General features: G+C 49.5%; 1 protein-coding gene across 2 annotated transcripts in view; it reads right to left on the bottom strand.

Moving 5' to 3' along the window:
• DOCK1 (dedicator of cytokinesis 1) overlaps positions 1–26,092 on the bottom strand; it is a 484,546-nt gene that overhangs the window by 19,481 nt on the left and 438,973 nt on the right. For both annotated transcript variants that reach the window (XM_031460760.2, XM_064488534.1), the window contains exons 39-47: positions 21,920–22,009; positions 20,964–21,068; positions 16,611–16,752; positions 16,404–16,482; positions 14,684–14,768; positions 11,956–12,042; positions 10,118–10,294; positions 9,156–9,239; positions 3,504–3,641 (exon numbers count right to left, since the gene is read on the bottom strand). In XM_031460760.2, coding sequence (XP_031316620.2) covers positions 3,504–3,641; positions 9,156–9,239; positions 10,118–10,294; positions 11,956–12,042; positions 14,684–14,768; positions 16,404–16,482; positions 16,611–16,752; positions 20,964–21,068; positions 21,920–22,009 — 987 coding nt within the window. The remainder of the gene's footprint in view (positions 1–3,503; positions 3,642–9,155; positions 9,240–10,117; positions 10,295–11,955; positions 12,043–14,683; positions 14,769–16,403; positions 16,483–16,610; positions 16,753–20,963; positions 21,069–21,919; positions 22,010–26,092) is intronic.

Raw genomic sequence — 26,092 nt, 5'->3', positions numbered from 1 at the left:
ACCGAGCAGCGCCTCCAGAAACCGAGCAACCAGGACTTGTTCTTTTTGCACCTGAAGCCGTTAGTCCCTCCCAGTCCTGACAGATGTGGCTCCGGCTCCAGGACGCTGTGAGTGAAGTGGTGTCTCTGTCCTGGCAGCGGGGCTGGCAGTGGGTGGGGAAGTTAGAGCTAGGGTAGAATTTTGATTCTGTCACGGACGATGTGACCTCGCATAAAAGTGGAACCACTCGACTCTGGACCTCAGCTTCCTCCTGGGCACGCAGGGAGTAACCATCTCACTGAGGGCCGGTGTGAGGATGCCACTCTGTGCTCATCTGGCGGAGGGGCCCGGACGCAGCAGGAGAGATGGGCCTGGCTGCCAGAGACTTGAGTGCTCAGCACTGGGACTGGGTGGTGGTAAAGCGACGAGGTGGATGAGAGTGGAGAAAGCTTCCCTGTTCCCCAACAGACTTGAAGAGGAGGATGAAGGACCGGCTGAGAAACACGGAAATCTTTTTCAGAAGCTTGTGGACAAACAAATGCCTCCTGTGTGCCCCTGGGCCAGCGAAGGCATGGGGGCCAGTGCTGAGTGCGGCTGAGGCCCGGGGTCCCTCCTCTGGGGACCCTGGCGTCTGCCCTCCTCACTCCCTAAGTATCAGGAGAAGCCAGCCTCCCGGGCTTTCACACAGGGAGCCAGCGAGATGAAGGGCAAAGCCGAGGGGCAGCCGGAGCCGTCGTGGCTTAGGAGTCAGAGGGCGCCCATGTCTTCCCTTCCCACGGCCTAGGCTGGCTCAGAAAACCTGACAAAATCGTTTATGTCCTTCCTATGGGGTTATTTTTAAATCCATCTTTTTAAAAACAGGATGATACTATATTGCTTTTCAAAGTATTCTGAGATGCTTGAGAGTTCTCAGAGTAGATATGACAGGAAAGCCTCATCCAGGCTGCTTTTTATCACCACATTTTTTCAGAGAATGACAGGGTATCTGTCTGGCCCTTTGTCTGCTCAAGGGAGGCTGGCGGCGGGGAGAAACTGCCTGCGGGGTCCCAGGATGGAGGGGACTCAGGAAGGTGGCTCCGGGGATAAAACACCCACGGGTGGGATACGCACCGTTAATTCTGTTCCCGATCGCGCTCCCAGTAGGCCTGATCAGCCCCTGGCTGGGGGGGATGCCCTGGCCACCCCTGCCGAGGGGCGGGACTTTGGTGGACAGGATGCCGTCTCAGAGTGTGGCGGAAACGGCTCACCGCCCGCCGCGGAGGGCGGCCCCACCACCCACACGGCAGCCCTGCCTTCCCGCCCTGGCTTCCCTCCTCCCCGTGCCCAAGCGCGAGCCTGCCCCCAAACTGTGAATCGCAGCAGAGGAAGGGCTGTGGAGGACGCTTCGTGACCCAGACAGGTCTCTGTTGTTTGAAATCCACATGGAATGACTGATCAAAGAGGAGGCTTTCACTGAGCGAGAGAACTTGGAGATTTCCCAAGTGTTTATTTCTTAGAAAGAATTAAAAGTGGCATCAGACTTTGAAAGAGATGCTTTGTGATACCCTCTGCAACTCTTCTTGCCACTCGACTCTGATTGTAATGAGTTGCAGGCTCCAAAGTGATGAAGCACTGCTTGCAGATGCTGACTTGCACGAAGGGTCCCCCCACGCAGCCCGGCAGGAGAGCACCCTGATTTCCAAGCCTGTCCCTCTGCAGCAGCTCCTGCCTGGCTGACAGTCCCAGAGTCCCGCCCGCGGAGTCTTCAGACCACAGCCCAGCAGTTGTGTTACTCATGGCTTGGTCAGGGTCATGCTCTGCTGGGGTCAAGGTCAAAGACATCTCATCTGAGGAGCTCTAGGTCCTGGGCTTGGAGGCACTGGGACCAGCCATGGCCGGCAGGGGTGGGGAGGGTGGGAGAGCACAGAGTGTAATCACAGCCAAGTTAACCCCTCGCAGGGGCAGGCCTGCTCTCTTATGTGTGTCTCCAACCACAAGGGCAAGAGAAGGAAATCTCCGCCACTTGCTAGTATGTGACCTTGGGCCAGTGAACCTTCCCGTGTCCCTGTTTCCTCATCTGTAAAATGAGGATGTCCCCTGCGCCTCCTCCCTAGCGTTGCAGGAATCAAGCAAGCTTGTATTTGTAAAAACCTCGGAAAGGTCCCTGGACCATGGTAAGCACTAAATTAGTATTTGCTAAATGAGATAAAGGTGCAGGGGAAGAAAAAGAAGTGAATTCAACAGAGAGCAGTGGAGGACTTCAGAGAACGGCAGGAAGATGGAGCTGGGCCAAAAAAGAAACCAAAACGGTGCACCACGTTGGACATTTTGGTTCTTTTATGAAAAGTGGGCTAACTTCCGCAACCACCTTCCTTTTGCAGGACAAGAGAAGACCCGTGTGCTTACATCCCCTCATGCCAGCAGGTGGGGGTTCTAGGAGATCAGAGAGGTCTCGCCGCCTCGTTTTGCCACACTGATGCTCAACTCCGAACAATGGGGAAAGGGGCCTCGGGCCATCTGCTCTGCCAGGCGTCTCCCGAGCCCACAAGCAGTCAAGGCTAGGACACACTGAGGCTCCCAGAAACTGTGAGTAATGATGGAAGCCCTGCTCTGAACCGCACACCACGGGGCCACAGTGATGCGTGGCGTCTGGTCCTGCCCCCAGAGCCTCTAAGACATGGCTCATCAAGACTGTCTCAAGCTGGCCATCAGACTTAAACTGTCAGGTATTTTGCCTCAGTAAGAATTACACGCCACTCTTTTACCATGCTTCTGACCTTAGCCCTGGCTCAGAAACCTTCCAAGAATTCTCAGCAAAAGCTCAGGTCTTCCCTTCACCCTGGAACTGAGCCTCCTGCCCCAGACTGACATTCCAGGCTCTTGGAAGTGGGCATCTTTCCAAACCCACCCTACAATTCATCTTCTGCCCGAGGCACAGCTGTGTCTGCATTCGCCTCTGGCCTGCCACTCAAGTTCGGCCTCCAGCCCCTGCGGAGTGAGCCCTTTCTCCCGGCAGTGTCCTCCCCAGCTCCTGCAATTTACCCTTGGCCAAGGTCAGCGGCCACTTCCTCCAGTAACAATTTCAGACCTCGGTAATCCACTCCTCCCCTCAAGGACTCTGACCGTGGCCTGGGCACAGGCTCCTCCTTGGCTTTGGGACACCTCGAGTGCTGTTGCCCTGTGTGTGTTATTTAACCCTTTGTGTGTGGTGTGACTGAAGGCGTGGTCTCTGTGAACCAGCCCAAGTCTCATGGGCCTCTGTGAGATTTTTAATGTTGTTCCACCGTCCGAAAGGGAAATGGTGCTCACAGCAGTGAGTAGGGTATCTGGTGATCTAGCAAATTCATGGAACTTTACTCACCACATTTGCAGTTATTGAAAGGACGTTGCTAGTTTTCTGGCAGATGAACTGATGAAGGGGCTGAGGGTCCCACTTCCCAAGCAGGCGTCACGTACACGACTCCTACTCTGCCCTGTGAGCCTGTCACAGTCAGACAACGTGACGCGGAGACACGCCCCTCCCCTCCGGCACGCTGCCCGCTTACCATGGTCCGGACGCCGTATTGCTTCTCCACTTTTTCCTTTAACTGCTTGAAACAGGCTTCCATTCTCTCATGAAACGGCCTCAGTGCTTCTGTGACTTTGTCTCCATGAATCCTGATCCCTTCGGCCAGAAACGGAATCTGAAAAACACAGAAGTTGAGATGCTTATTTCTCAGTTAAGGGTCTAGGGAGAGAAACGCGTGCCAGGTGGTAAGTGGTAACGTGCAAAACGCATCTGCTTTGGTTTCCCAATCAAACCGGCTGATTAAATTCATCAGCAGGCCCGTTACTCCCCCGAATCAGAATGTCTAAACGAAAAGCATTTGTGTTTGAAACTGGACATGTCCAGTGCGGTGCGTGGCACACGGCAGCCGCTCGGTCGCCGTGCCTGACTCGCACTTGACGATCAGCCTCAGAATGGACTCCTCTGTGCTTCCCACTTGAATTTGGGAAGAGCCGTGTCTTGGATTTGTTTAGCTATAATTTGATCTATTAGCAAAGGGTCATCATGTCACAGTGCAAACATTTTTTTCGCTAAGAATATTGCCTCTATTGTAGGGATTTGAGGACCTGATTCCAAAATGTAAAAATCTAATTATATGTGATCTATGGTCCTGAAGGATATTCTTATTTGGAAAGGAAAACCAAATTTGCTCTTCCTTAGAACTAAAAATAATCACATCTCTGCCAACACTGCTGTCACAAATATCCATGCCAACACTTCACCGCCAAGTGTGGAGACGCAGCTGACCTCTACAGACATCGCAGAGGCATTTTTATTCCGACCCAGGGGACCCTCCAGAGTCACTGCGGTTGGGGGTGGGTGCAAGGAATTTTCCTTTCTTTCCCTGAGGCTCGGACTGGGAGGTAGACACTCTTCAATGCAATCAAGCGAAGAGGCTTCCTCTTAATAATTTATAATTAAATCAAAATACTGATTAAAGACAGATTTTCCTAATAGGACAGAACTCCAATCTAAATGAGCAGACTTACTGGTACGAAGGATAACAAGTACACAATTGAATTTCATGTGAGCAAATTCAAGAAATCTTATCAAGATGAATCAACGCATAAAATTTATTTGGTTGCCATTTATAGCACGCAGCTGCTGCCGCGCGTGGTCCTCCAGGAGAGGAGGGAGCCAGTGAGCCCCGCCCCCACCCCGCGTTTCCAGCCCACCCCGCCCGCTCCTGGGCTCCACCCGCACAAAGTGCGGGACTATACCCGAGGTACACGCCAGGTTCCCCCTTTCGGCCAGTTATCACCAAAAGGACAGTGTTCAGGTGAGATTTCAAAAGAGATGGGACGTTTCACTATTCCATACAAATTCCTCTTGCAGACGGCGGCCTCCCCAGGGCTAGCTGAACCTTGTTCAGGTTCAACAGGAGCAAACGCTTGCAGGAATCCTTCTGCTTCCTGAGCTCCGCCTCGGGGGACAGCAGAGGCTGGCTGGGGACAACTTTAGGTGGGATGATGAGTGTGTTGTAAATACAAGTATGGGGTGCGTCTCAAGGTTAAAGCACAGACATTGTACACACAGAGAGCATTCTGATGCAGAATGGACCTTTCTCAGAGCTGCAAACTGTGGGCTGATCATTTCTGTGTTTTTTGGTTCGTCTGATAAAAACTCTTACCTGGCCAGATTCTTGACATCCAAGAAGCTACTTACTGGACGGAAGTTAAGACCGTTTAGTTCAGGTCTTGTACTGAATGAACTGAGACTTGGCAGGTGAAATTCATGGCGTATGAAATCTACCCCTCAACAGGCCCCTGTCATGGGTCAGAGAGCTTTCTACAAGGAGGGTGGGGTCTGGCCCTTGTTGTGTGTTTGCTTGGGGCTCAATTGAAGCTATGAATAAAAAGATGCTCTGTGCAAACACTCTAACATATGAGCTGCTTAATACAAATACAAATAGAAGGAACTGTCTTTGGGTTTCAACCCGCCTGAGCCTCAAAATCTCTCAGGCAGATCCCTGAACCCCACGCCCAGAGTGGATCCTAGAGTTTGCTCCAGGAGTCTGCGTGTCTACAGAGGCTCCCAGTGCCCAAGGAGCGGGGACAACTCCCCCAAAGTCACACCTCGAGTTGTTCAAAGTGAGCACGTGCGCTGCTCTCAGAAGACGCCCTTCTGGGCGGCAGTGCTGTGTCTGAGGTTTGCTCCTGTGTGTCTCCTGCGCAGATTCACGGCCTGCCAGCGGCACAGAACACTTGGAAGCAGTGCCAACGCGCCAGGAGCAACGCCCCTGGCGACCCCGGCTGCGCCTGCCATCAGCTGGGGATGGTGAGTGAGCTTGGTATCCCCTCTTTTTGCCTCTCGAAAGAGAAACACGCATGCCCCACAGCGGTTGGATGTGAGTCCGTGCGGATTCATCTTTGGACACACGGCAGGGATGCTCAACAACACAGCTGCGTCAGGGGAACAATGGAGCCGTGCCTTTGAGGAAGGGGCTGGTGCTCATGCGTGACCTGGTGTCAGCGGCAAGCCTAGGAGAGACCTGTGGCAGCCTGCCCGCAACCGCAGCTCCCGCCTGGGAGGAGCAGGTCAGCCCCACCACCAGCTGCCAAAGCAGAGCCAGGAGCTGCCTGCGACTTAATGACCAGCCTCCACACATGACTTTCGGCACTGCGATGGGCTGATTGTCCGTCAGTGACAGAATCTCTGCCAAGGAGCCCAGGGACTCCCACGAGGGAAGCCTCACTCTGCCCTGATGGAGTTTCAGGAAACAAACCAAACCAATTAACAAACAAAAACAGAGAAAAGCGTTCAGATAACCCCAAATACTTACTTTTAATGACCGTGTGACTCAATTACTGATACCAGGATACAGGTTTTCAAAACATTTGCAAATGAAGGCAAAATTGCAGGTAATGTTTTGAATATGTATTTTTCATCACTCTTTGATTTAATGAAGTTGCTAGAAAAGATTCTCTCTCTCTTTTTTCAGCTTTCCTGTGAGCAGCTTTAAAATTCATCCTTTAATATAGTTATAAGGGGTGACGACATAATGCTAACATAAAGTTCTCTCTGGGGAACAAATTATTTTCCTCCGTAGGACTTGAAACTCTTAAAATCCAATTTGCTGTAAAAGCTTACAGGAAAAAAAAAATCAATAGAACTTTTGCAGACCAAACTAGTTTTTGTGTGGCAATGGTTTTATAGCCTTCAGTGGAGTTTTGAATGTTGTACCCTTTGGTTTTTACAACATCTAAAATGCAGTCATTCAGACCTTTAAACCCTCTGCCTCTTTTTCAGTAACGCAAGGAGACTGCCTGCTTGAGGCTTATAATCTGTGCAAAGAAACCATCGCAGCCAAGGAGGTCCCTTAGATTCAGCTCCCAGGGTGTCTTATCAGAGAATAATTCCAAGGCAAATTGGTATCAAATGCCTATGGATTTGTGGCAAAGTCACATGCATTAAGATGGTTATTATAAAACAAAACAAAACAAAACAAAAAAACCCCAAAACTGAAAATAACAAATGCTGATGAGGATGTGGAGAAACTGGAACCCTTGTGCATGATTGGCAGTGGGAATATAAAATGGCACAGCTGCTGTGGAAAATAGTACAGGGGTTCCTCAAAAATTTTTAAATAGAATTATCATGCAATCCAGCCATTCCACTTCTGGGCGTACACGTAAAAGAAGTAAAGCAGGAAGTTGAACGGGTATTTCTGTGCCCGTGTTCACAGCAACATTATTCACAGTAGCAAAAGGCAGAAGCAACCCGAGTGCCCATCAGTGAAAGAATGGATAAATAAAATGTGTATACAGACAAGGGAATATTATTCAGCCTTAAAGAAGGAAATTCTGACATGTTATAATATGGGTGAATGTGAAGATACTATGCTAAGTGAAATAAGCCAGTCACAAAAGGACAAATCATGTATGATTCCATTTATAAGAGATCCCTTTGATTTGAAAAATCAAAGTCACAGAGACAGAGAGCAGAATGGTGGTTTCCAGGGCTGGGGAGAATGGAGACTTATTGTTTATTGTGTACAGAGTAGTTTTGCAAGATGCAAAACTTCTGGAGATGGATGGTGATGATGGTTGCATAGCAATGTGAATATACTTGATGCCACTGAACTGTACACTTAAAATGTTTACGATCGTACATTTTATGTTTTTATCACAATAATATACATATATATTTTATATGTATAAAATAAGTACTTGTAACTTGGCTTGAAACCAAAGTTCAGCCCTGCTCTACACGAACAGATCATACAGTCCAGGTACTGATGACAGAGAAGCCAGGACCAAAGTGCCACAGAGACATGTGGTCGGAGGAGTGGCCTCAGTGTTCACAACAGCACTACATACAATAGCATCGACAGACTACTGGATGAAGAAGTTGTGGTACAGATATACATAATGGAATACTACTTAGCCATAAAAAAGAATGCAATAATGCCATTTGCAGCAACAGAGATGGACCTAGAGATGATCATACTAAGTGAAGTAAGTCAGACAGAGAAAGACAAATACCATGTGATAAAACTTATCTGTGGAATCTAAAAAAATGATAAAAATGAACTTATTTCCAAAACAGAAACAGACTCACAGACATAGAAAACAGACTTACGGTTATCAGTGGGGGGAAAGGTTGGAGAGTGGGGAAGGGATACATTAGGTGTTTGGGATTAGCAGATACAAACCACTATATATAAAACAGATAAACAACAAGGTCCTACTGTGCAGCACAGGGAACTATGCTCAGTATCCTGTAATAAACCATAATGGAAAAGAAAATGAAAAAGAATATATATATAGGTATGTATGTATAACTGAACCACTATGCTGTAGACCAGAAACTAACACAACTCTTTAAATCAATTATACTTCAATTAAAAAAAATATATATATATATTTAAAATTAAAAAAAAAGAAAAGGAAGCCTAAAGAAGCGAGTTGCCCAACGTCCAGAGCAAGTAGGCAGGGCTTCCGCGAGAACCGGATCCGGGCACCCCCAGGCTCCAATAGGCACAAACGCACGAGCGCTCGCTTCCAACGGAGCACGGGACACCCCCAAGATCCACCCGGCCTTTTCAGACCATGTCCTCCAAGGAGAGACCCAGAAGGCCTCAGGAGCATGAGTAGAGAAGCCAAATCATATGTAGAATTACAGCTGGGAAAACACAAATGAAAACCTCTTCCCTCGACCCTGACCACAGGCGGGGGAACCGGAGGCAGGCGCCGGGTGGCCTCCCACCTCCGCCTCTCACACCAAGGGCATCAGCTGCAGCGCCCCTCCCAGGAGCGGCTGGAGCCACGCTCTCTAAGACATCACAGCCCTGACCTTGTGCCCAGTGATCTGTTCTGTCCACACCAGACAAAGGTTTTCCAGCAGGCACTCACCTGACCGAGGGGAGGAAACAGACTAGGCTCATCTGCAAGAGAGAACTTTCTAGGTGTTCAAATTCATGACTCCACCCAGGAGTTGAGTTAATCGTGGCAGTGGTGGGTAGGTTTATCTAGGAAAAACGTGGTCACACGCACTCTAGCCAATGTCCCAGGCCTCCATGCTGGCAGGTGTGCCAAGGTGGCCCTGGTTCTGGACTCAGCTTTCCTACCTGTCCTTGCCCCAAATGTCCCAAGTTCCCCCCACCTGTCCCATTCCCGAATGTCCCTGCAGGCTGCCATCGGACACCTACCTGCCATGCAATCAGGTCCTTGAGCTTCTCGATCTTTTCGTGGGCCTCCGGGTGCTCCTGCAGGTACCGCTCTGTAAAGAAGGCCTGGTGGAGAGAGGGAGACACACTCAGTGTGCCCGCTCAGCCGACACGCGTGTCTGCACACGTGCTGTGCACCAGGTCCTGGGGACAGAGCTGTGTGGGACACAGACCCACCGCCCGGCCCTCCCACAGCTCACTCCCCTGGGGTTGGACCCTCCCCATCAAAACAGCCAGTAAGGTCAACACAACAAATGGAGTCTGTTTCTCCTCAGTGATGTCCCGGTCCACGGGGCCCAGCACAGCCACCGCTGACCCAGGTCACTCAGTTCCCTGGGCGGCAGCTCCCAGGGGCTCCTGCGCCCGTGACCCCCACCCTGTGCCCTCCTTGGGCTGGCAGGCACAGAGCATTAAGGGCCTCAACTCTGCTGCTGTAGCAGAAAAATAGCCACCGACACCAAGTCAATGAAAGGATGAGAGGCCGTGGTCATGCTCTGAAGCTGATTTCCAAAATCAGGTAGCACTTGTAGTGAAGACCCCGTGTCTAGACCACACCCCACGTCGTTCAACTTCTGCCCAATCGATCTTACTGAGATATTTTCCGGGGAGACCTGCTGGCTGTCCCCACCATACCAGCTCCCTCTAAATATTCTAATTCTTTTGTCTTTCACTAAAACTGTACTGCTGGCCTTTAAGAATCCCAGGTCTCTGGACAGTCACCCGAGGGTCACTCTCCAGAGCTCCATCAGTGCAGCCCGGCAGGGGTGGAGGCATATGCCTGGGGTAGGGCCTTCACCGTCTGCAGCCTGCAGAGGCCGCCTCTGGGCTCAGGCACTGCTGAGCTGGCTCAGTGAGACCAGGGTGGTCTCTGGGCTTGGAGACGGTGTCTGGGGCCAGTCTGCCTCAGGACAGTGCTGTAAAGAGGAAGCTGGCGTGTCACGTGCCTTTTCGTAATTGGCAAAGCCGCCCATGACGGCGGGGTCCACGATGCCGTTCAGGAGCATGGAGAGGGGATTGATGGGGAGGCTGGGGTCGTCCAGGTGCTGCTGCACCATGCTGTTCAACTTGTCGTTGGTCAGCTGCATGGTCTCGATGGCGTTCTCCAGCGGGCTGATCTCCACCTGTGGGAGGGGGAAGAGGCCACGTATCAGGCAGCTGTCACATCCCCTGCCCTGCCCGGGCCTCCGCGGATGCCCTCAGCTCCTCGCCAGAGGTCAACACTTCCACGTGGGGCAGGCTTCCTATTCCCCGTGCACCTGTCTTCCTGATGGATTTTTTGGGCACAACCCATCACCCAACCCAAGCAGCCAAACGGACTCCCCAGGGCAGGGCTCCACTTCGACTGGCCACTAACTCCCGTTGCTGACCCCATTTGAGTCAAGAAAGAACAGCATCCGATTTTATCAAACCAGCAGGGCCAGCCCCTGTCCCAGAAGGTGCACCCAAGGCGAGGGGGGCAGGGGTGTCGACAGGAGGATTATTTCCGTCATGTGATTCTGGGATTACTCAGCTTCCAGCCCTCTTAGTTCATTAAAAATGGCAAACAGAGCCCGCGGCAGAACCACATCCTGACAGAAAACCGGGCTCCCCTCTCCACCGCGAGCTGCTAAGCGCCTTCCCCCGGAATCCCCGATTACAAAGGGCTTACGGGCAGAAGCTCATTAGGAGGACTGGTGTCTGTTCATGGAGGGGCCTCCTCTCCTGTCTGCTCTGACAGGCGTACCTCACCAGCTCCAAGTGGTGCCAGCCAAGGCTTGTCCTTCTGCCACCTGCTATGTCTCCTGGGCCTTTAACGGGTCAGGGCCCGCCTGGGTGTGACGGGGACAGAGTGGGAGCTCCCAGGGCAGAAAATGGAGGCGCCCACGGTGGAAGGAGGGAGGCACAGAGCCCAAGGGCTTCAGCGCAGGAGGAGGGGCGCCTGGGATGAGGGGGACCCCGCTGAGCACGGGCACACCCACGGAGAGGCCCAGAGCTCAACCAGTGTGGATGGGGGGCAAGAGTGGGAACAAGGCTGGGAAGGGAGGCTCCCGCCAGGCCTTAGGACCAAATCAGGAGTTTCCAAGGGGGCTCTCGGTAAACTGAACAGTAGGCACCACCCCTCTGGGTAAGTTCCTGCGAGGTTTTCACCAGACGTCTTGAGACACGGGAACCAAGCTTACATGTTCCAATCAGACCTTTTCATACCGGCAGTTACCACACTTTGCTGCTGCTGCCAGACATTCACCAAGAATCTTCTGGCCAACTCTGGTTCGTGTAAATGGAACTGCCCAAGAGCTCACCAGTGACGAGAGTTTAGCCAATGAGACGCGAGTTGCTATTTCTTTAAAAAGTGCCGGCGAGGGAGGGGTATATTCACAAGCTATTCTTGTTCAAAATGAGCAAGTCCTATTAATCAAGTTGTTTGCCACGTAAACGGCAGTAAAACCATCAGGAGGAAAGATCTTAAAACGTGTATGGAAATGGGAACTCGTCTTAAACTTTTCATTTAGTTTTAACAGAAAGAACTGTCAAAACAGCACAGCGATGACCAGGTCTGAATAATTTGTAACAGACGAAATCGCGGTTCTGGTTTGCTTGCACGCTGGAGGTGGCTGTGGTTTCGCAGCACGTCCCCTCCAGTGTTCCTGCACGGGGCGCGCGATTCTGGGTGAAGCCTGATGTGGGCTCTGCAGTGTGCGTGGCCGGCCACGGTGACCAGGTGGCACTTCCCAATTGGGGGACGAGGGTGTCAGGCTGCAGAAGAGGGGAGGACGGGCAGTCCCTTCTTGGAGGGGGTGCTTACCATGAAAACAGACTTGACTTCAAACCACCTTAAAATGCCAGGTAATTTATAGGCAGTTGTGTACACCGTCCTCTCGATCCACATATTCTGCAGAGGGAACACACACCACACGCGTTAGAAGGATGTTGCAGGTAGGTGACAGCTTCTGTCCTCACGGGGTCTGCAACGCTCTGGGAGGCAGGTCCCCCAGGAGCACAGGTAACATGTCACAAGCCATGCTCTGCTGCACTGTCAGTCACATGGGACACTGCGGTCCCCGGTTTCCTGGCCAAAGGTACCGGCTTCCTTGGTATTTGGCCAAAAAAACAATAATAGAAGAGTCGGGGAGAATCATCTACGTCCAAACGAGAGCGGTTCCCTCTGAACAAACAGGTTTTTGGAAAGGCTCCAACGAGTTTTGCTCAGTGTCTGAAAGAAACTCGAAGATGCAAATGCACTGAGGAAGACTGGGCTGAATAAAAGGACCTCTCCCATTCCGACAGCATCAGCCAGTATTTTAAGCTTGACTTTTTTTTTTTTTTTTTTGCATAACATATAGGTTTACATCAGAAAATAAAGATATGGAAACAGAAGGGAGGAAAATCACCCACTCCCCAGAGGTGACAACCTAACCTTTTACTGTCTATTGTTCAAGGCTTCTCACTAAGTATTAAAAACTGTGTGTCTGTGTATTTTCAATAAAAATACTGTTTTCAATCCGTATTCTTCCTAAAATGGTACATTACACATTACAGGGAATTATTTAACGCCAATAAATAGAACTCCACCCCTCTTTAAAGGTTGCACAGAACTCCACTGCCGGGGAACAGTCATTTTACCCGCCTCTTACTGCGGGATGTCTAGCTGGGTAACCTTAGCCTGGGGAACCTCCCAGTAACGGGGAATCATGGAGCAGTTTGAGTGTCAAAAGTGATCTAGATAAAAATAGACAGTACAATGGGATGTCAACATTTCTGGAGAACTGGACTGGAACTTAGAAAGCATCTCCTCAAACTTCTTAGATTTGAGGGGAGGGACCCAGCCGAGGCCCCCGGGACAGTGTCCCGGGGCGGGCTTCCATCAGCGCCGAGCCCCCGGGCTGATCTGGAAGCCTGGGGCTTTGTCGAGCATATGAAAGACTAAATCCTGTGTGCGAGGACCTGACGGGGCCATTAGGGGATTTCGGGGCCATTTAGGAAAAGCGCAGCCTCTGAGGCTCAGCGCAGCTCCACGTCAGCGTCCTATTATTCTTAGCTCTGCCCCGAATGGCTGCACACCTGGCGGCCTGACCTCCCTGTGTCTCTCCCTTCACAGGATGAGACCCGCCATGGCTGCCTGATGTGAGAGGTGTGAGGGAAACTCAGCAACTGCCCGCACATCCCGCGGTCCAGACACCACACAGACGACCATGAGGCTGACATGACGGAGCAGAAGCTGCTCCTACAGTCCAGCCCTCGGCCTCGGCGCCCAGATCGGGCCCTGCCCCTCATGATTACAGATAAGGATGCAGTGACCAGTCACTCAATAGCACGGGTGCCACAGTAACCAAGAAATAGGGCTTTGGTTTTGAAATAGCCAGTGTTGGGACTGGGGACAGCTTTAGAATTTCCCAGCTCCAAGGTCCCAGCTGACACACAGGAGACTGGGCTTGGGAGGGGAAGGGAAGTACCCTTTAGGAGCCCACTGGAGATTCACCGTCATTGCCCTGAGGACCGAAAGATGATAGGAAACAGGGCTTCAACGGGAGGGGGACAGAAGGCAACTTTGCTGGAAGTGCTCCGAGCTTCCCTTTGGGTCAGCAGCATGGTGCTAATTTGACCTTGACCTCCTGCACCCACAGACACCTATGTGTCTCATAGGTGGGTCCTCGGGGGTCCCGGGACTAATGCCTCCTCGAAATCTCGGTCTATTAGGGATTTCCAGAGGAGGTTTTCGGGGCAGGAGAGACAAACATTACCATTTCTTAAAAACTATGCTTTGTTTCATATCTTTTAAAAATGGAATCCGGGGGAGGGTATATAGCTCAGTGGTAGAGTGCATGCCTAGCATGCATGAGGTCCTGGGTTCACCCTCAAGGACCTCTGTTAAAATAAATGAATGAATAAACCTAATTACCTCCCCCCAACAAAAATAGAATAAAATAAATTTTAAATTAAAAAAAAACCTTAAAAAAATGTAATCCATTAGACCAGTTGTATGCATATTTTGTTTTAACAGACTACATGGATCTGTGTTCATATTTCCATGACTCTGAGGCAGTGTTTTCAACAAGGAACAGACACTGAGCAATGTGTGGAAACAGTTTTGATAGATTGTCACCACTGGGGAGGCTCTACTGGGTGGAGGCCAGGGAAGCACTCAACATCCTACGATGCCCAGGACAGCCCCCACCACAAGAACTACCCCGCCTGAGACTCAGCAGAGCCCAGGGGAGCCCTGCTCTAGTGCATTGTGCCATGGTGAAGCTCAGGTGGGGGCCCCGGACAGTGAGCCATGTAAGCACCTGGCGCCTCCGTGTGCTGATTTATAACAGAGACACCAGCCCCTGCTCCAGGACCCTGGGCCCAGAGGGCGACTCAGGTACAGGCAGGAGGGAAGCAAGTGTGCTCCGAGCAGTATCTCAGGGTCTCTGGACATCACGCACAAAGACATTTACTCCTGTACTGTGGTAGCCTTTGAGAACACGCTTTTCCATGTGCAGTTCTGCGGGGAGTGGAATAAGTTTGGGGTGGTTTTTTTTTTTTTTTACCGCAAATTCATTGTCTGGGTTTTTCTCTCCCTTGCGGATCGGACGAGAATATTCAAATCGCTGAACCTCGTTTACTCTGTAAAAACTGTAGAGAGACAGAAAAGTCATTAGACACTTAACCTGAAGAGGGGCTGATTTGCTGTTAGACACTTTTAGATTAGATACTTCCTAGAATTTTTGCTCTTAGATTTGCTTTTAGGGGTCTGGCCTCCCTATAGGTCACTGCATCCTTTAAAACATCCCCAACCTTGACCTGGAGCAAAAGCTGCTCGGCTGTCTCTCCCTGCCAGCCTGGAAGAGAGACGGCGGCAGGTGGAAACATTACCTTGAAGTTTTGCCTCTTCCCTGTCCCTGCAAACCCTCAAGGGAAAGAGATGCTGAGTAAGAGTGAAACGGGCAAAGACAGAGAAAAGGTGAGGCAAAGGGGAGATAGAAAAGGCCTTCATTCTCAATCTATATGTTTATCATTTTAAAATTTTAATTGATAACTCAACAATGAATTAAAACAATTTATTTTAATAATTTATTATAAAAATTTTTAAAAAGCCTTTGTTATTTTTAAAGAGGTCTTGTACGCTTCAGATTCAGATCTACAAGAGGCAGATTTGCAACCACAGAGAGCGGCACACACGGATGGACGGTGCACTCCCTCCCTTGGGGATGGGTGGGTTTCACGCACTCACCCCCCTGCGCTGAAATGCAGGCGGGCGCCCCATGTCAAAGGGAAACATCTGACTACCTGCTACGGTTTATACTACTTAATGCTTCTCTCTGAGAGAAAAATGCTGCGAAACTTTAAACGTGTGCCTTGTGAAAATGATCATCAATAAAGCACGTCCTGATTTACTTCTCATTTCTGTTGATGAAAGGTTAAAGAAATGCTAGTGAATTTTGTAGAAGAACCCAACCCACCAAACTTCAGGATATAACATAAATGCATTATTAGACCATCAAAGAGGTTAATGTTTTCACCGTAACATGGATCGAATAGAAGAGAAAATTCCTAACATCAAAGAGACATCTAGCGCAGGTGCTTTTACATCACTGCTAAGTCAGGTGCAATTCAATGGAGAGGCATAAAATCTTACTCAAATTCAGACAGCTGACTTGTACGTTTTAAAGAATCCCATATTATGTAGTCACCCTGTTGCAGGGGTGAAGGGTTTTTCTCATCCCCCACCCAGCTCTCCATCACGTGTCTGAATCCCTTTTCCTGCCTTATGGAATCTGAAGGCTCAGACCACACCCCAGGCACAGACTCAGATCTGTGGGGTGTGGGATGGGGCCAGTGCACTGGGGAAAAGGTCTGCAGGGGCTCTCCCACCTGGCGGGTCATCAGGAGACCTGTGCCCCCTCCTCCCTCTCCTCGTCTCCTGACCTTGGGGAAGGAAAAGCCTGCATACCCTCCCAGCCACACTTACTAACTTCCTTCCCTTCTTTGATGCCAAAAATAATTTGCTTCCCTGCTCTTCTACGTAAACAGAAAGAACATCTAAAAAGTTAATCGAAGGTTGAGATCCCTCCGTGACAGGTAAAATTTTTTAAATTTTTGCTGACCTTATGGATCTTTCCTGTATTTTTAAATTTATTTTATCCAAGTATAGCTGATCTACAATGTTGTGTTATTTTCTGGTGTACCGCGTAGCGATGGAGTTAGAGGTGAGATCTGCATTCAGCCTCTCACCACCCTCGTGTCGGGCAAGGAAAACGGGCTGCTTACCTTACAATCTGCTCTGACACAGGCCTGTGAAACTTAGGAGGCAAGTCGAGTTTGGGCTTTACTGTGAAGCACTGAATATCTGAAGATGAGGGGGGTTAAGGATCAGAAGGCAGTGTGGACATCAGGCAGGAGCGGAGCCCCGCCTGCACCCAACCACCCGAGTGCTGTGGTTACGTTACACCCGACAGGGCCGTCTGGAAAGGATACGCTGGCCGGGAGAGGCTTTAATATCGTCGCCTGGGGGAGACGTTGTCTTCATTTTCTCTGCGTTTGGAAACTGAGTTAACAGCCGAGCCTCGAAATCTTCCCGGCGTTCATACTCTTTCCCTCGGTAGATGAAGACCTTCCCCTGGAAACAATGACATTCATTAAATACCACCACAAGGGATGGGCCAGCAAAAGTTCACACCTACATGCACTGGTCTTCAAAGTGTGCCTGACGGTGTTTTGTTTTTTTTTTTCTTTAAATATCACTGAACTGAAGAACAGCTTGTAACCGCAGTGATCTTATTAATCAAGGACACAGGAACACAAGCCAGGTAAGTGAATACTGCTTAAGAAGCACCGAACACACCATGACTGAAGTCTGGTCGTTCATTTCAGTCTTAACAGTAACGAGCAATTTACAAAACCATGAAACACCAAGTGAGCAACTGGAGCCAGACTCTAGTGGACAGGAAATGGTCAGATGGGTAAAGACAGCAGGGCAAGTGGAGGATGTGCTGTATCTTTTTTTTTCCCCCAAGGCAGGCCCTAATTGAACAGTTTTCATCCTGCCAAAAAGAATTCAAGAGAGCATGAGATTAAGCTGGGGCCGTAGAGCCTAAACACCAAGTTCCCAGCTGACTCCTGTAGGTCCCAGTCAAGAGATGAGCAGAACCAGAGGGAAAGGTCCAGACCAGAGCAGAGAGGTCTGAGGCTCTTGGCTTCCCCTGGGGGTGGATGGCCGGACTTCCCTCACTGCCTGTTTGGAGTTGCTGGGTAACCATCCATCAGCGCATGGCAGGGCAGGATGCACAGTGTTCTCCGCCTACAGGCTGGGTTTTGTCCCTCTCAAATGTCACTCCTGTCACCTCCATGAACTCTGAGTTGGAGAGTCCCTCTAGGGGTCGTTTTGGATGGCCGAGCTGGGTGACCTTGGGGTGGGTGCCAAGCATACCTCCTGCCTGACACAGGCTGTCTTGCTGAGCCCCGTCTTGTGACACACGGTCACTCTCTAAATGTATCTGTAAGGAAAGTTCGGTTTCCAAGCTGAACAGATCTCCACACCTTCACGTATTCAACAGGTGTGCTCTGAGGCTCAACTGAGTCACAAAAAGGTGTCAAAGGGTAATGGGATGCTACGGCTGGTTCCTGAAGCCCACTACCTCCTACCACGCATCCTGCTACCTCTTGGGGCTGTCTTCTCGTCCGTGAAAACCCAGCAAGGAAAAGACATGGAGCAGAAGCCGCAGGACCCCCGTGCTTTCCCTCATTGGCCCTGGTTGTTGTTTCAAGCAGGGACCCTGGGCGAGAGGCTCCGGGCCAGCTGGTCGTGAGTCAGGTGCAGGCTGTTACCTGCTGTGACCACCGGCAGATGCCAGAGTGGAGCTGGGTGTGGGGGAGGAGGATGAGGACAAAGACAGAGGGGTCTTAGAGACTCAGCTCAAGGCCAAATTAAAATCTGTCTAATTAATGAATGTTCAAGAAAAAAAAAAAAAACACCGCAGCGATCCTATGGCACTCGATTTTCCCCCTTCCTTCGTTCAAAGTTATTTTGAGTTCTTATAAATCACTAAAGAAGGAACAATTTAAAAACTGAATTTTTTTTCACTTTGTGCTTAGGTATGTCTTAAAGTACCCATTACAGAAGAAAAATGTTCTCTTTCTCTGAAAAAAATAATGTCAAGCAGAAACCAAAGTAATATGGAGTCTTAATTAAAAATATAAATACACAGCATGGGCATCTTTTAAGGCCATAGAAAGCCAAACATTTCAGAAATTCAGGATGATTTAACGCGTAACAGGCCACCACGAAACTAGCATGCGTTTATTATGCTTTGCACTAGGAGGAAGACATAATAATAAAAATGTATATAAAGGCTTTAATAGAAAAACACTAGTGAGTTATAGACGAAAATGCTAACAACATTTTCTCCAAATGTCAATTACTTTGCATTCTGAAGTGATCCCTTCAAACCTGAAAACAAGAGGGAAATGTACATATAGTCAAAGATATTTCTTCCTTGTAAGAAACATAAATGTTAATCTGGATGCAAAACAAAATGGCAAAACAAAACACCCCAATGCGACTAATCCTTAAAGAAAAACCAAGCAGAAGGGACAGCGAGTCAGTTCGCAGAGGCTGTGTTCCCAGCACTGCATTAGGCAGCCAAGCATTCCACCCACTTTTTGGTAACTGCTCATGTCATTGTCAGACTGACCCCTGACAGGCGATCTGTGAAGTGTAATAAATATATTGCTACAGCCCCACAAAATTATTCAGCTGTGGCGGGAAAGTCAGTTCAATATTAATCAAGCCCGTTAAACTCTTTATTCGTACTTTGTATTCTGTCCTTTTGACGGGACAGGTGACCCAGTGTGGTCCCTGGAGCACGTGTCTTGTGTGCCCTCCCAGCACATCCTTGGCGTCCACCGGCTCAGGGACTGCCAAGTGCTCTCCCCGCCTTGTCGACATCTCACGATGCCAGGACAGAGCCGTGGTGGCCTTAAATCACAGCACTGTCCACAGAGCCCCCCGACCCCACGACAGATCCCAGCACAGCACAGGTCTGCTGTGATTTAGGGCCTGTCTCTCTGTCTCTCACTCTTTCTTAGACACACACACACACACACACACACACACACGGAGGTGCATGCACAGATTCACACACATTAATTAAAGCCTTGAGCAACAGTAGGTGACCTCAACTCCAAGCTCATTATACCCCTTGGGTTGTTTTTTTTACTTAAAATGAAGTTAACTTCAAAATCCTCCCTAGTTTAGGGCTTACAACCAAACATCTTTTATTCATTCTTCGGCAGGCAGGACTTTCTCCAGAATCTGGGTTTGCAATCTATCTCTGTCTTAGACATGTGCAGCCACAGTTGAATGATAAGGGTGATGGTGGCAAGGTGATCAGCAGTGACAGGGACAGGGCCAGATGCCCTGGGCACCCAGTCAGGACCCCCCATGAGTGATCAACCAATAGGTCACCTTGTAGGGCAGGTCAGCCCTGCAAGGGTAACTCGCTAATGTTTATCTAAAGAATGACAGGTCCTCACCAAGTGGGTCCTTCCTGCTGGTCCCAGTGTGAAGGGATGTCATGCCATCAGGGACTCCTGGGGGGTCAGAAACACTGGGGCCAAAGGAACATACCTCTGAGACTAGGAAAAATCCCCCAGCTGGCTCTCACTGCCCCACACAGCTGTGCCCTCCTGGGCACAGAGCTTCTGCCTCCCTAAAACCAGAGGCTCCCGCATGGTCTCCCAGGATAAGAGAAAACCATGTATCATTAAGAAAAAGGCTGCAACAAATGGCAGAAAATCATGACCCACAGGTCAATGGTATCCAAGAAGGAGTCTTTAAGAAACATGTAACAATTCTACTAGTAGGCGAGGCAGAATTTATTTATATAATTTCTGGCCTCCTGATGATAGGAAAATGGGCGTTTGGCCGATGGTCACAATATTTCTTCCATCATGTGTCAAGCAGCACATGCCTGTCTCAGGCCGAATCTGAGTTTCTAGCATTGGAAATCCATTTCTAATTTCTCATATAATTAAAAATACACATGTTCATAGCCGTGTTATTCATAATAGCCAAGACCACTCAAAGTCCACCAAAGGACCAACGGATAAACAAAATGTGGTTCATTGTCGTGAAGACACTGTGCTCCGGGAAGCAGCCAGACACAAAAGGACAACTCTGCTGTGACTCCACTTACATGAGGTTCCTAGTGTAGGCAAATTCTGAGACAGAAAGGAGAAGGGCGAGGTCAGGGTCTTGGGGGGAGGGGCAGAGAAGGGGGGGTTATTGTTTAATGGGCATTGAGTTCCAGTCTGGGAAGATGAAAAAGTCCTGGAGAGGGATGGTGGGAACAAATGCACAGCAAAGTTAACCTACTTGATGCCACTGAGCTCTACGCCTAAGAATGGTGAAGATGCTAAATTTTCATCGCATATCTTACCACAATCTTAAAAATACACATAAATATCTGAAGAAGAGTTCTATTAAGGAAAAACGTGATGGAAAGTTTATATGCAACTAAAAAGTATTATCAGAGCGGGGAGGGTGTAGCTCAAGTGGTAGAGCACCGGCTTAGCATGCATGAGGTCCTGGGTTCAATCCCCAGGACCTCCTCTAAAAATAAATCTCATTACCTCCACTCACCACAATAAAACAAAGTGATACAATAGAACAAAATATTAAAAAAAAAAAGTGCCATCAGCCCCTCTCTGGTACCCGAAGCCAAGTACAGAGCAGTTAAAGGACAGGGAGTCAGACTCCGAGCCACGGCTGTAAAGTCCAAATCCTTCCTGGGAACAACCTTGACCCCATCGAAACAGAATCAGAGTTACCCGAAGGAACGTGGGGAAGCCTTGTCCGTAGTAACCGACGGCAAAGTAGTCAGGCTTGGGTCTTATCACCTTGACGATGTTTTCATAGAACTGAGCCTGTTTTTTCTGAAAGGAAGAAGGAAAATGCATTTCAGGTTTGATTCAAGTATTTGAGCATCTGTTCATCTGGATTCTCCCAGTGGGCTCTCCCAGCTTCAGCGGTCCCAGGGGGTGGGAGGGGAGCGGGTGGAGGAGCGGTGCTGACGCTGGCGTCTGAGTGTGATCTCACCAGGAAGCTCTGTCAGCCCTCTTCACTCACCTTCCAGCATTCAGCAGGGGAAATGGACCCAAAAGCCAAGTCCGGCAACTCGTTGTGACTTACAGGTGTTTTAATAACCAAATGGGTGCCACAGAAATGACTTTTCTTCTGATTAAATGGCTGGTCTTTAGTATTTAAAAAAATGGTATCAGTCAGATACTGAGATACATCAGAAAAAAGAATTTAAAGGGCAAATTTCTGCTCCAAATGAATGATAAAAGTAACAACATTATTAAGTGATCTGCTGAACACAGAAATGACGCAGCAGAGGGCAGGAATTAGAAACTGACAGCTCCAGTGGCAGGAGACAGGTCCGGGCTGCCCTCCACCCACCACCCCCACAGATGGGGTCACCGTTTTAAACCCGTGGATACTGGTGGAGACTCTGGGCCGTGAAGACCATGGCACCTGGGCTCAGCGCTGTTTACATATAAGTCCTTCATAGGTGCCCGAGAGTTTGGTTACAAGGGCTCAGCGGGGAATAAAAAGTGAATACTCGTGGGCCAGAATCCAGCAGCAAATAAATCACTGCTGTCCTCCTGGACCAAACGGAGGACAATGGCCGAGGTCTGGGGAGACTCGTAGCATGAAACAGAAAAGACAATTCCAGGGAACAAGTTTCGATCCCGTGTTCACTGAAAGAGAAAGACCGACCTACCAGCAGCTCGCTGAGCTGTTCGTAGTCAAACATCTCGTTCTCGTACTGCTCGGCAAGTTCCTTGCCCAGGGCAATGGCCTCCTCCCACATCTGGGAGGAGAAGGAGAGAAACAGGGGTAAGAGAGACGCAGACCTGAGGCAGGTGGCCAGGTCGGAGACCCGTGACACGGCCATTTGTGAAAAAACGAGCTGGGAGAACGTTTGCTTCATCTGAAAACATCACACAAATACAGAGATTTTCTAGAGGCTCATGTCCTTTGGCTCGTACCGGGCAACTGTTGACCAGACTGGTCAGCTACTGGCTCATCCATCACGCTGGCTGCCGCCCCGGCCCGAGCAGTTGGCCGGCCCGCCCTCTCTCTCCTGCCCCCGGCCTCTGACCCCATCAGTGGGAGCCGCTGTGCAGCCCAGACAGGGAGCTGCAGGGTGACGGTGAGAGGAACATTTAAGTAAAAACCATGGGCCTGATTTTGCTACTTTCCCACATCATCCCCTTTAATCAGTGTCCATGGTCAGAAAGACAAGATGTGTTTCAACTCTAAATGAAGGCTTACAAGAAGTTTGTGTTACGCTTGCAAATACCATGAGGATATAAAACCTGCCATCGTTTTCAAAAGGAGAATTTTTTATGGTAATACTTTAAGAGTCGGTTTCCCAATTGGGTAACATTTATTAAAATGCTGATAAACTTTTGATGCATGTGGAATAATTTATTCATATGTACGGTAGGCCTCAATTTCCCTTATTTTCCTTGGAAAAAATAAAATGCAGTGGTTTACTTTAGAAGAACATGGAAAATATGGAGGATTTATCACCTCCAGGAAGCCTTCCTGGGTGCCACCCATTCTCCACCTCTGTGCTTCCATGAGGACCCAGTTTCCCCTACTTCAAACCTTTTGGTAATATGTTGAAATTAGAATGCTCCTTTGTCTTCCTCCTCAGAGGTTATAAGCCCCTTGAGGGCAGGGACTGAGCATTCTCAAAACCTCTGGAGCCCAGGACCAGCTCAATAATGTTTCTCAAACAGAACTGAAGGTTGTTGACTTGGAATCAAGAAAGTGTCACACCATCCCACATACTGGGCCCCCAGACACGCACCGCCCACTTCTCCACTGGAACCATCCCCACAAGATGGTAGCACTATCTTCAGGGCAAGTGATGTCAAGCTCACTGTATGTCCAGCAAGATGTCTTGTTAATGTCCTTCTCTTTGTCAGGTGGACATTTTTTCAGGTGGACATTTTTATTCTACCTGTTTTGCAGATAAGGAAGTTGGGGATCAGGCAGGTCAGCTGCCTGCCCAGGGGCATACAGTGGAGTGTCTCGACCCAGCTTGGTTGTTTTCCAAAGTTCTTGTTCTTGATGGCTATCTTAATTGGAACAGACTTTTTTTTTTTTTTTTTTCTCCCAGTTTTGGAGGCTGAGAAGTCCAAGGTCAAGGAGCAGGCAGATTCAGCTCTTGGTGACCTGTAGACAGCTGCCTTCTCCCTGTCTGCTCACATGGCCTTCAGAGAGCTCTCTCTCTCTTGCAGTTCTTATAAGGGCCTAATCTCATCACGGAGGGGCCACCCTAATCATGAGCCAATCTAAACAGAGACACCTCCCAAAGGCCCCGACTCCAAATACCAGCACGTGGTGGTTGGAGTTTCAACACAGGAATCCGGGGCAACGCAAACACGCAGCCTGGAACAATGACCATGTGTCAGCACTCCCAGCTGCCCCCCCACCCCCTCCTGCGGGGATGGGTTTTACAGAATGCGAAGATGGCCCCCAACTCCAGGCACCCACTGGGAACTCAGGGACCAGGTCCCACACCTGGAACACCCCTGGCACTGAGCCCTCGCCTGCCCGCTACTCTTTGCCTTTTCTTAGTGGAATCACCCTATCGAGGGGCTTACGTGGTTACTGAATCACCCAACAGACTTAAAATACTCTTTCCACAGCTACTACTTAAGAAACCATCTGTTATTTTTGATGAGAAAAAGCCATTCTGAAATTGCATTTTAATACTTTGAAAGACAATAAAAATAAGCCCAGAGTAGACAAAAGTGGCAGGGGTAGGACCAGCGCCCAGAGGAGAGAGAAAACGGCCCAGATGCCTTTCCTCGGACCACACACTTCTCTTCCCAGAACCCACACCGGCCTCCTCCATCCTGCTGAAGCTTTAAAACACGCCCTGCATCCTTTCCATACCTTGATCTGCTGCCCCAGGCAGCTCGGGGCCTTTGCCAGAGCCCAAGCTCACATTTCTAGGAAGGAAGCCCTTCTTTACATTGAACGTTGTTGCTTTTATGCTCCAATGACCAGTCCCTCCCTCGGCATATCTCCATTTCAAAGAAAACATCACCTTCAGTGGTAGTTTTCTTTCCCTGGATTTTTCTTTAGTTTTCCGCAACCTGATGCACCACTGTCTGAGCTGCCCAGAATGGTAGGGCTTCTAATTCACTGCTTGATCTGGTTTATCCTCCACGACAGATGAGGTGCTTTAGATATGTATCAAAAGTAATTGTTTTTAAAAGAAATATAAGTCTTGAGCAAATATTTTATGCAACTCACCCAGAGGTTACACGATTGGGTTTTCTACCAGATTTTCTATAAACACACATTCTCCTCTGTCCCCAACGTGTTCTCAAGGATTCTGCATTAAGGAGACTTTCATCTGATTTTAATTGGGTAGGGCTCTACAGGGTGTGGGTAACTCTTATTTCCAAGCTGAATATCTTGGAAAATATTTCTGTGCCAGAGAGAAAACAGATTCAATACGACCTAGATTCAGATGCTCTCGGTAGAAGAATCACTTTAACCCGTGTGACTGAACGCCCTGCCCTCGCTCCATTCTTAGACGTGCACTTGGTTTATGAGGTTTTTCACAGCCCCAAATGAAAAAACACCCTCTCAACACTCAGCTTTGTTTTCTGACGTGAAACCCTTAGTCCATTTCACAGCGTTCTTGGCATCGTTAGTTTACTCGCAATGTGGAGCATGACATTTCCACCTCCTCTTTTCATCGCATGGTCTTAGCTACGTTGTCTTGAGATGATCAACTTTTCTTAGCCTCCTGGGTTCAGGAAGTTCCATTTCTTCAAGTTTTATAAACAGAAATCTTTTTTTTTTTTTTTTGATAGAACTCCTTTGTTAGTTCCAAGACTGAAGTGGCCGCAGAAAACATATCAGTGATGGACTTCCTGCAAGGCAGACGTGTGACAAGTCGGGAAGGACAACAACAGTGACCTCACCGGATAAGCGAGCAGCAGCAGATGCAAGGGGAGGTGGCAGCCTGGACAGCGGCCTCTTCCAAGCAATTCAGGCCGGGATATCGGTGGGCAACTCTGGTGTAATTCGCTAACTAGTCGCAAGTTACTCACCAGTGAAGATGCTTCGTGGGAGGCTTGACCTTCAGCCATGTGGAGGTCAAAGCGGCACCGCACAGCCCGGGGAACCACTAGCTGGAAAGCCAATTCCTTTTAAAAAGAATTAACGTGTGGCAGGAATGCAGCCTCATCACTCAGAGCTGCTTCTGCGCCGTGAAGGAAACAAAGCCGCCCCGGAATGAGCAGAAGTCCGCTCCCTTCCAGCTCTGCAGCCATGTGAGGAGGCTGATCCGAGGTCTGCTCCAGGCGTCCGAGCCCCGCCAGGTGCCCGCCGCCTCCGGCAGTTCACACATCTGACGCTGCCCCCATTTGAGGGACACGGTGTGATCAGCTGACTGCCAGTCTCTGGAGACGCACCTGCCTTTCCTCACCCTGACTGCCACCTCCTCTCCCTGGGCCTCCACGTCTCAGGCCTGGACAACCGCTCCACCCCCACCCCCAGGCCCTCTGCCACCTTAAAGCCAACGTTACTTTCTGAAAAGAGGAGAAAAAGGCATCGTTGTTCACCTTCATAAAATCTCCTTGTGCCTTATGAAGCAAGTCAGACCTTCAGGAGACAGCCAAGGCCATGGCCAGACTGGCTCCCGAGTTCTCTGCATCTGGGTCTCCCAGGACCCAGCCTCTCCCACCCCGTTCCCGGCCAAAGACAGACCTCTCAGCTTCTCTAGAAAAGTGAGATGTCTTCAAGCCCCCGCCTTTACTAGCACGGTTCCTACTCTCTGGTGTCCCTGTCCCTCCCTGCCATCACCCAGTAAACGCTGTCTCGTTCTTTAAGGGCCAGTTTAAATGTCTCCTTCTCTGTG

The sequence above is a fragment of the Camelus dromedarius genome, chromosome 8 (assembly GCF_036321535.1).
Source record: "Camelus dromedarius isolate mCamDro1 chromosome 8, mCamDro1.pat, whole genome shotgun sequence".
Classification (NCBI taxonomy): domain Eukaryota; kingdom Metazoa; phylum Chordata; class Mammalia; order Artiodactyla; family Camelidae; genus Camelus; species Camelus dromedarius.
The sequence above is the reverse complement of the archived record's forward strand: the minus strand, read 5'-3'. Positions and strand labels throughout refer to the sequence as shown.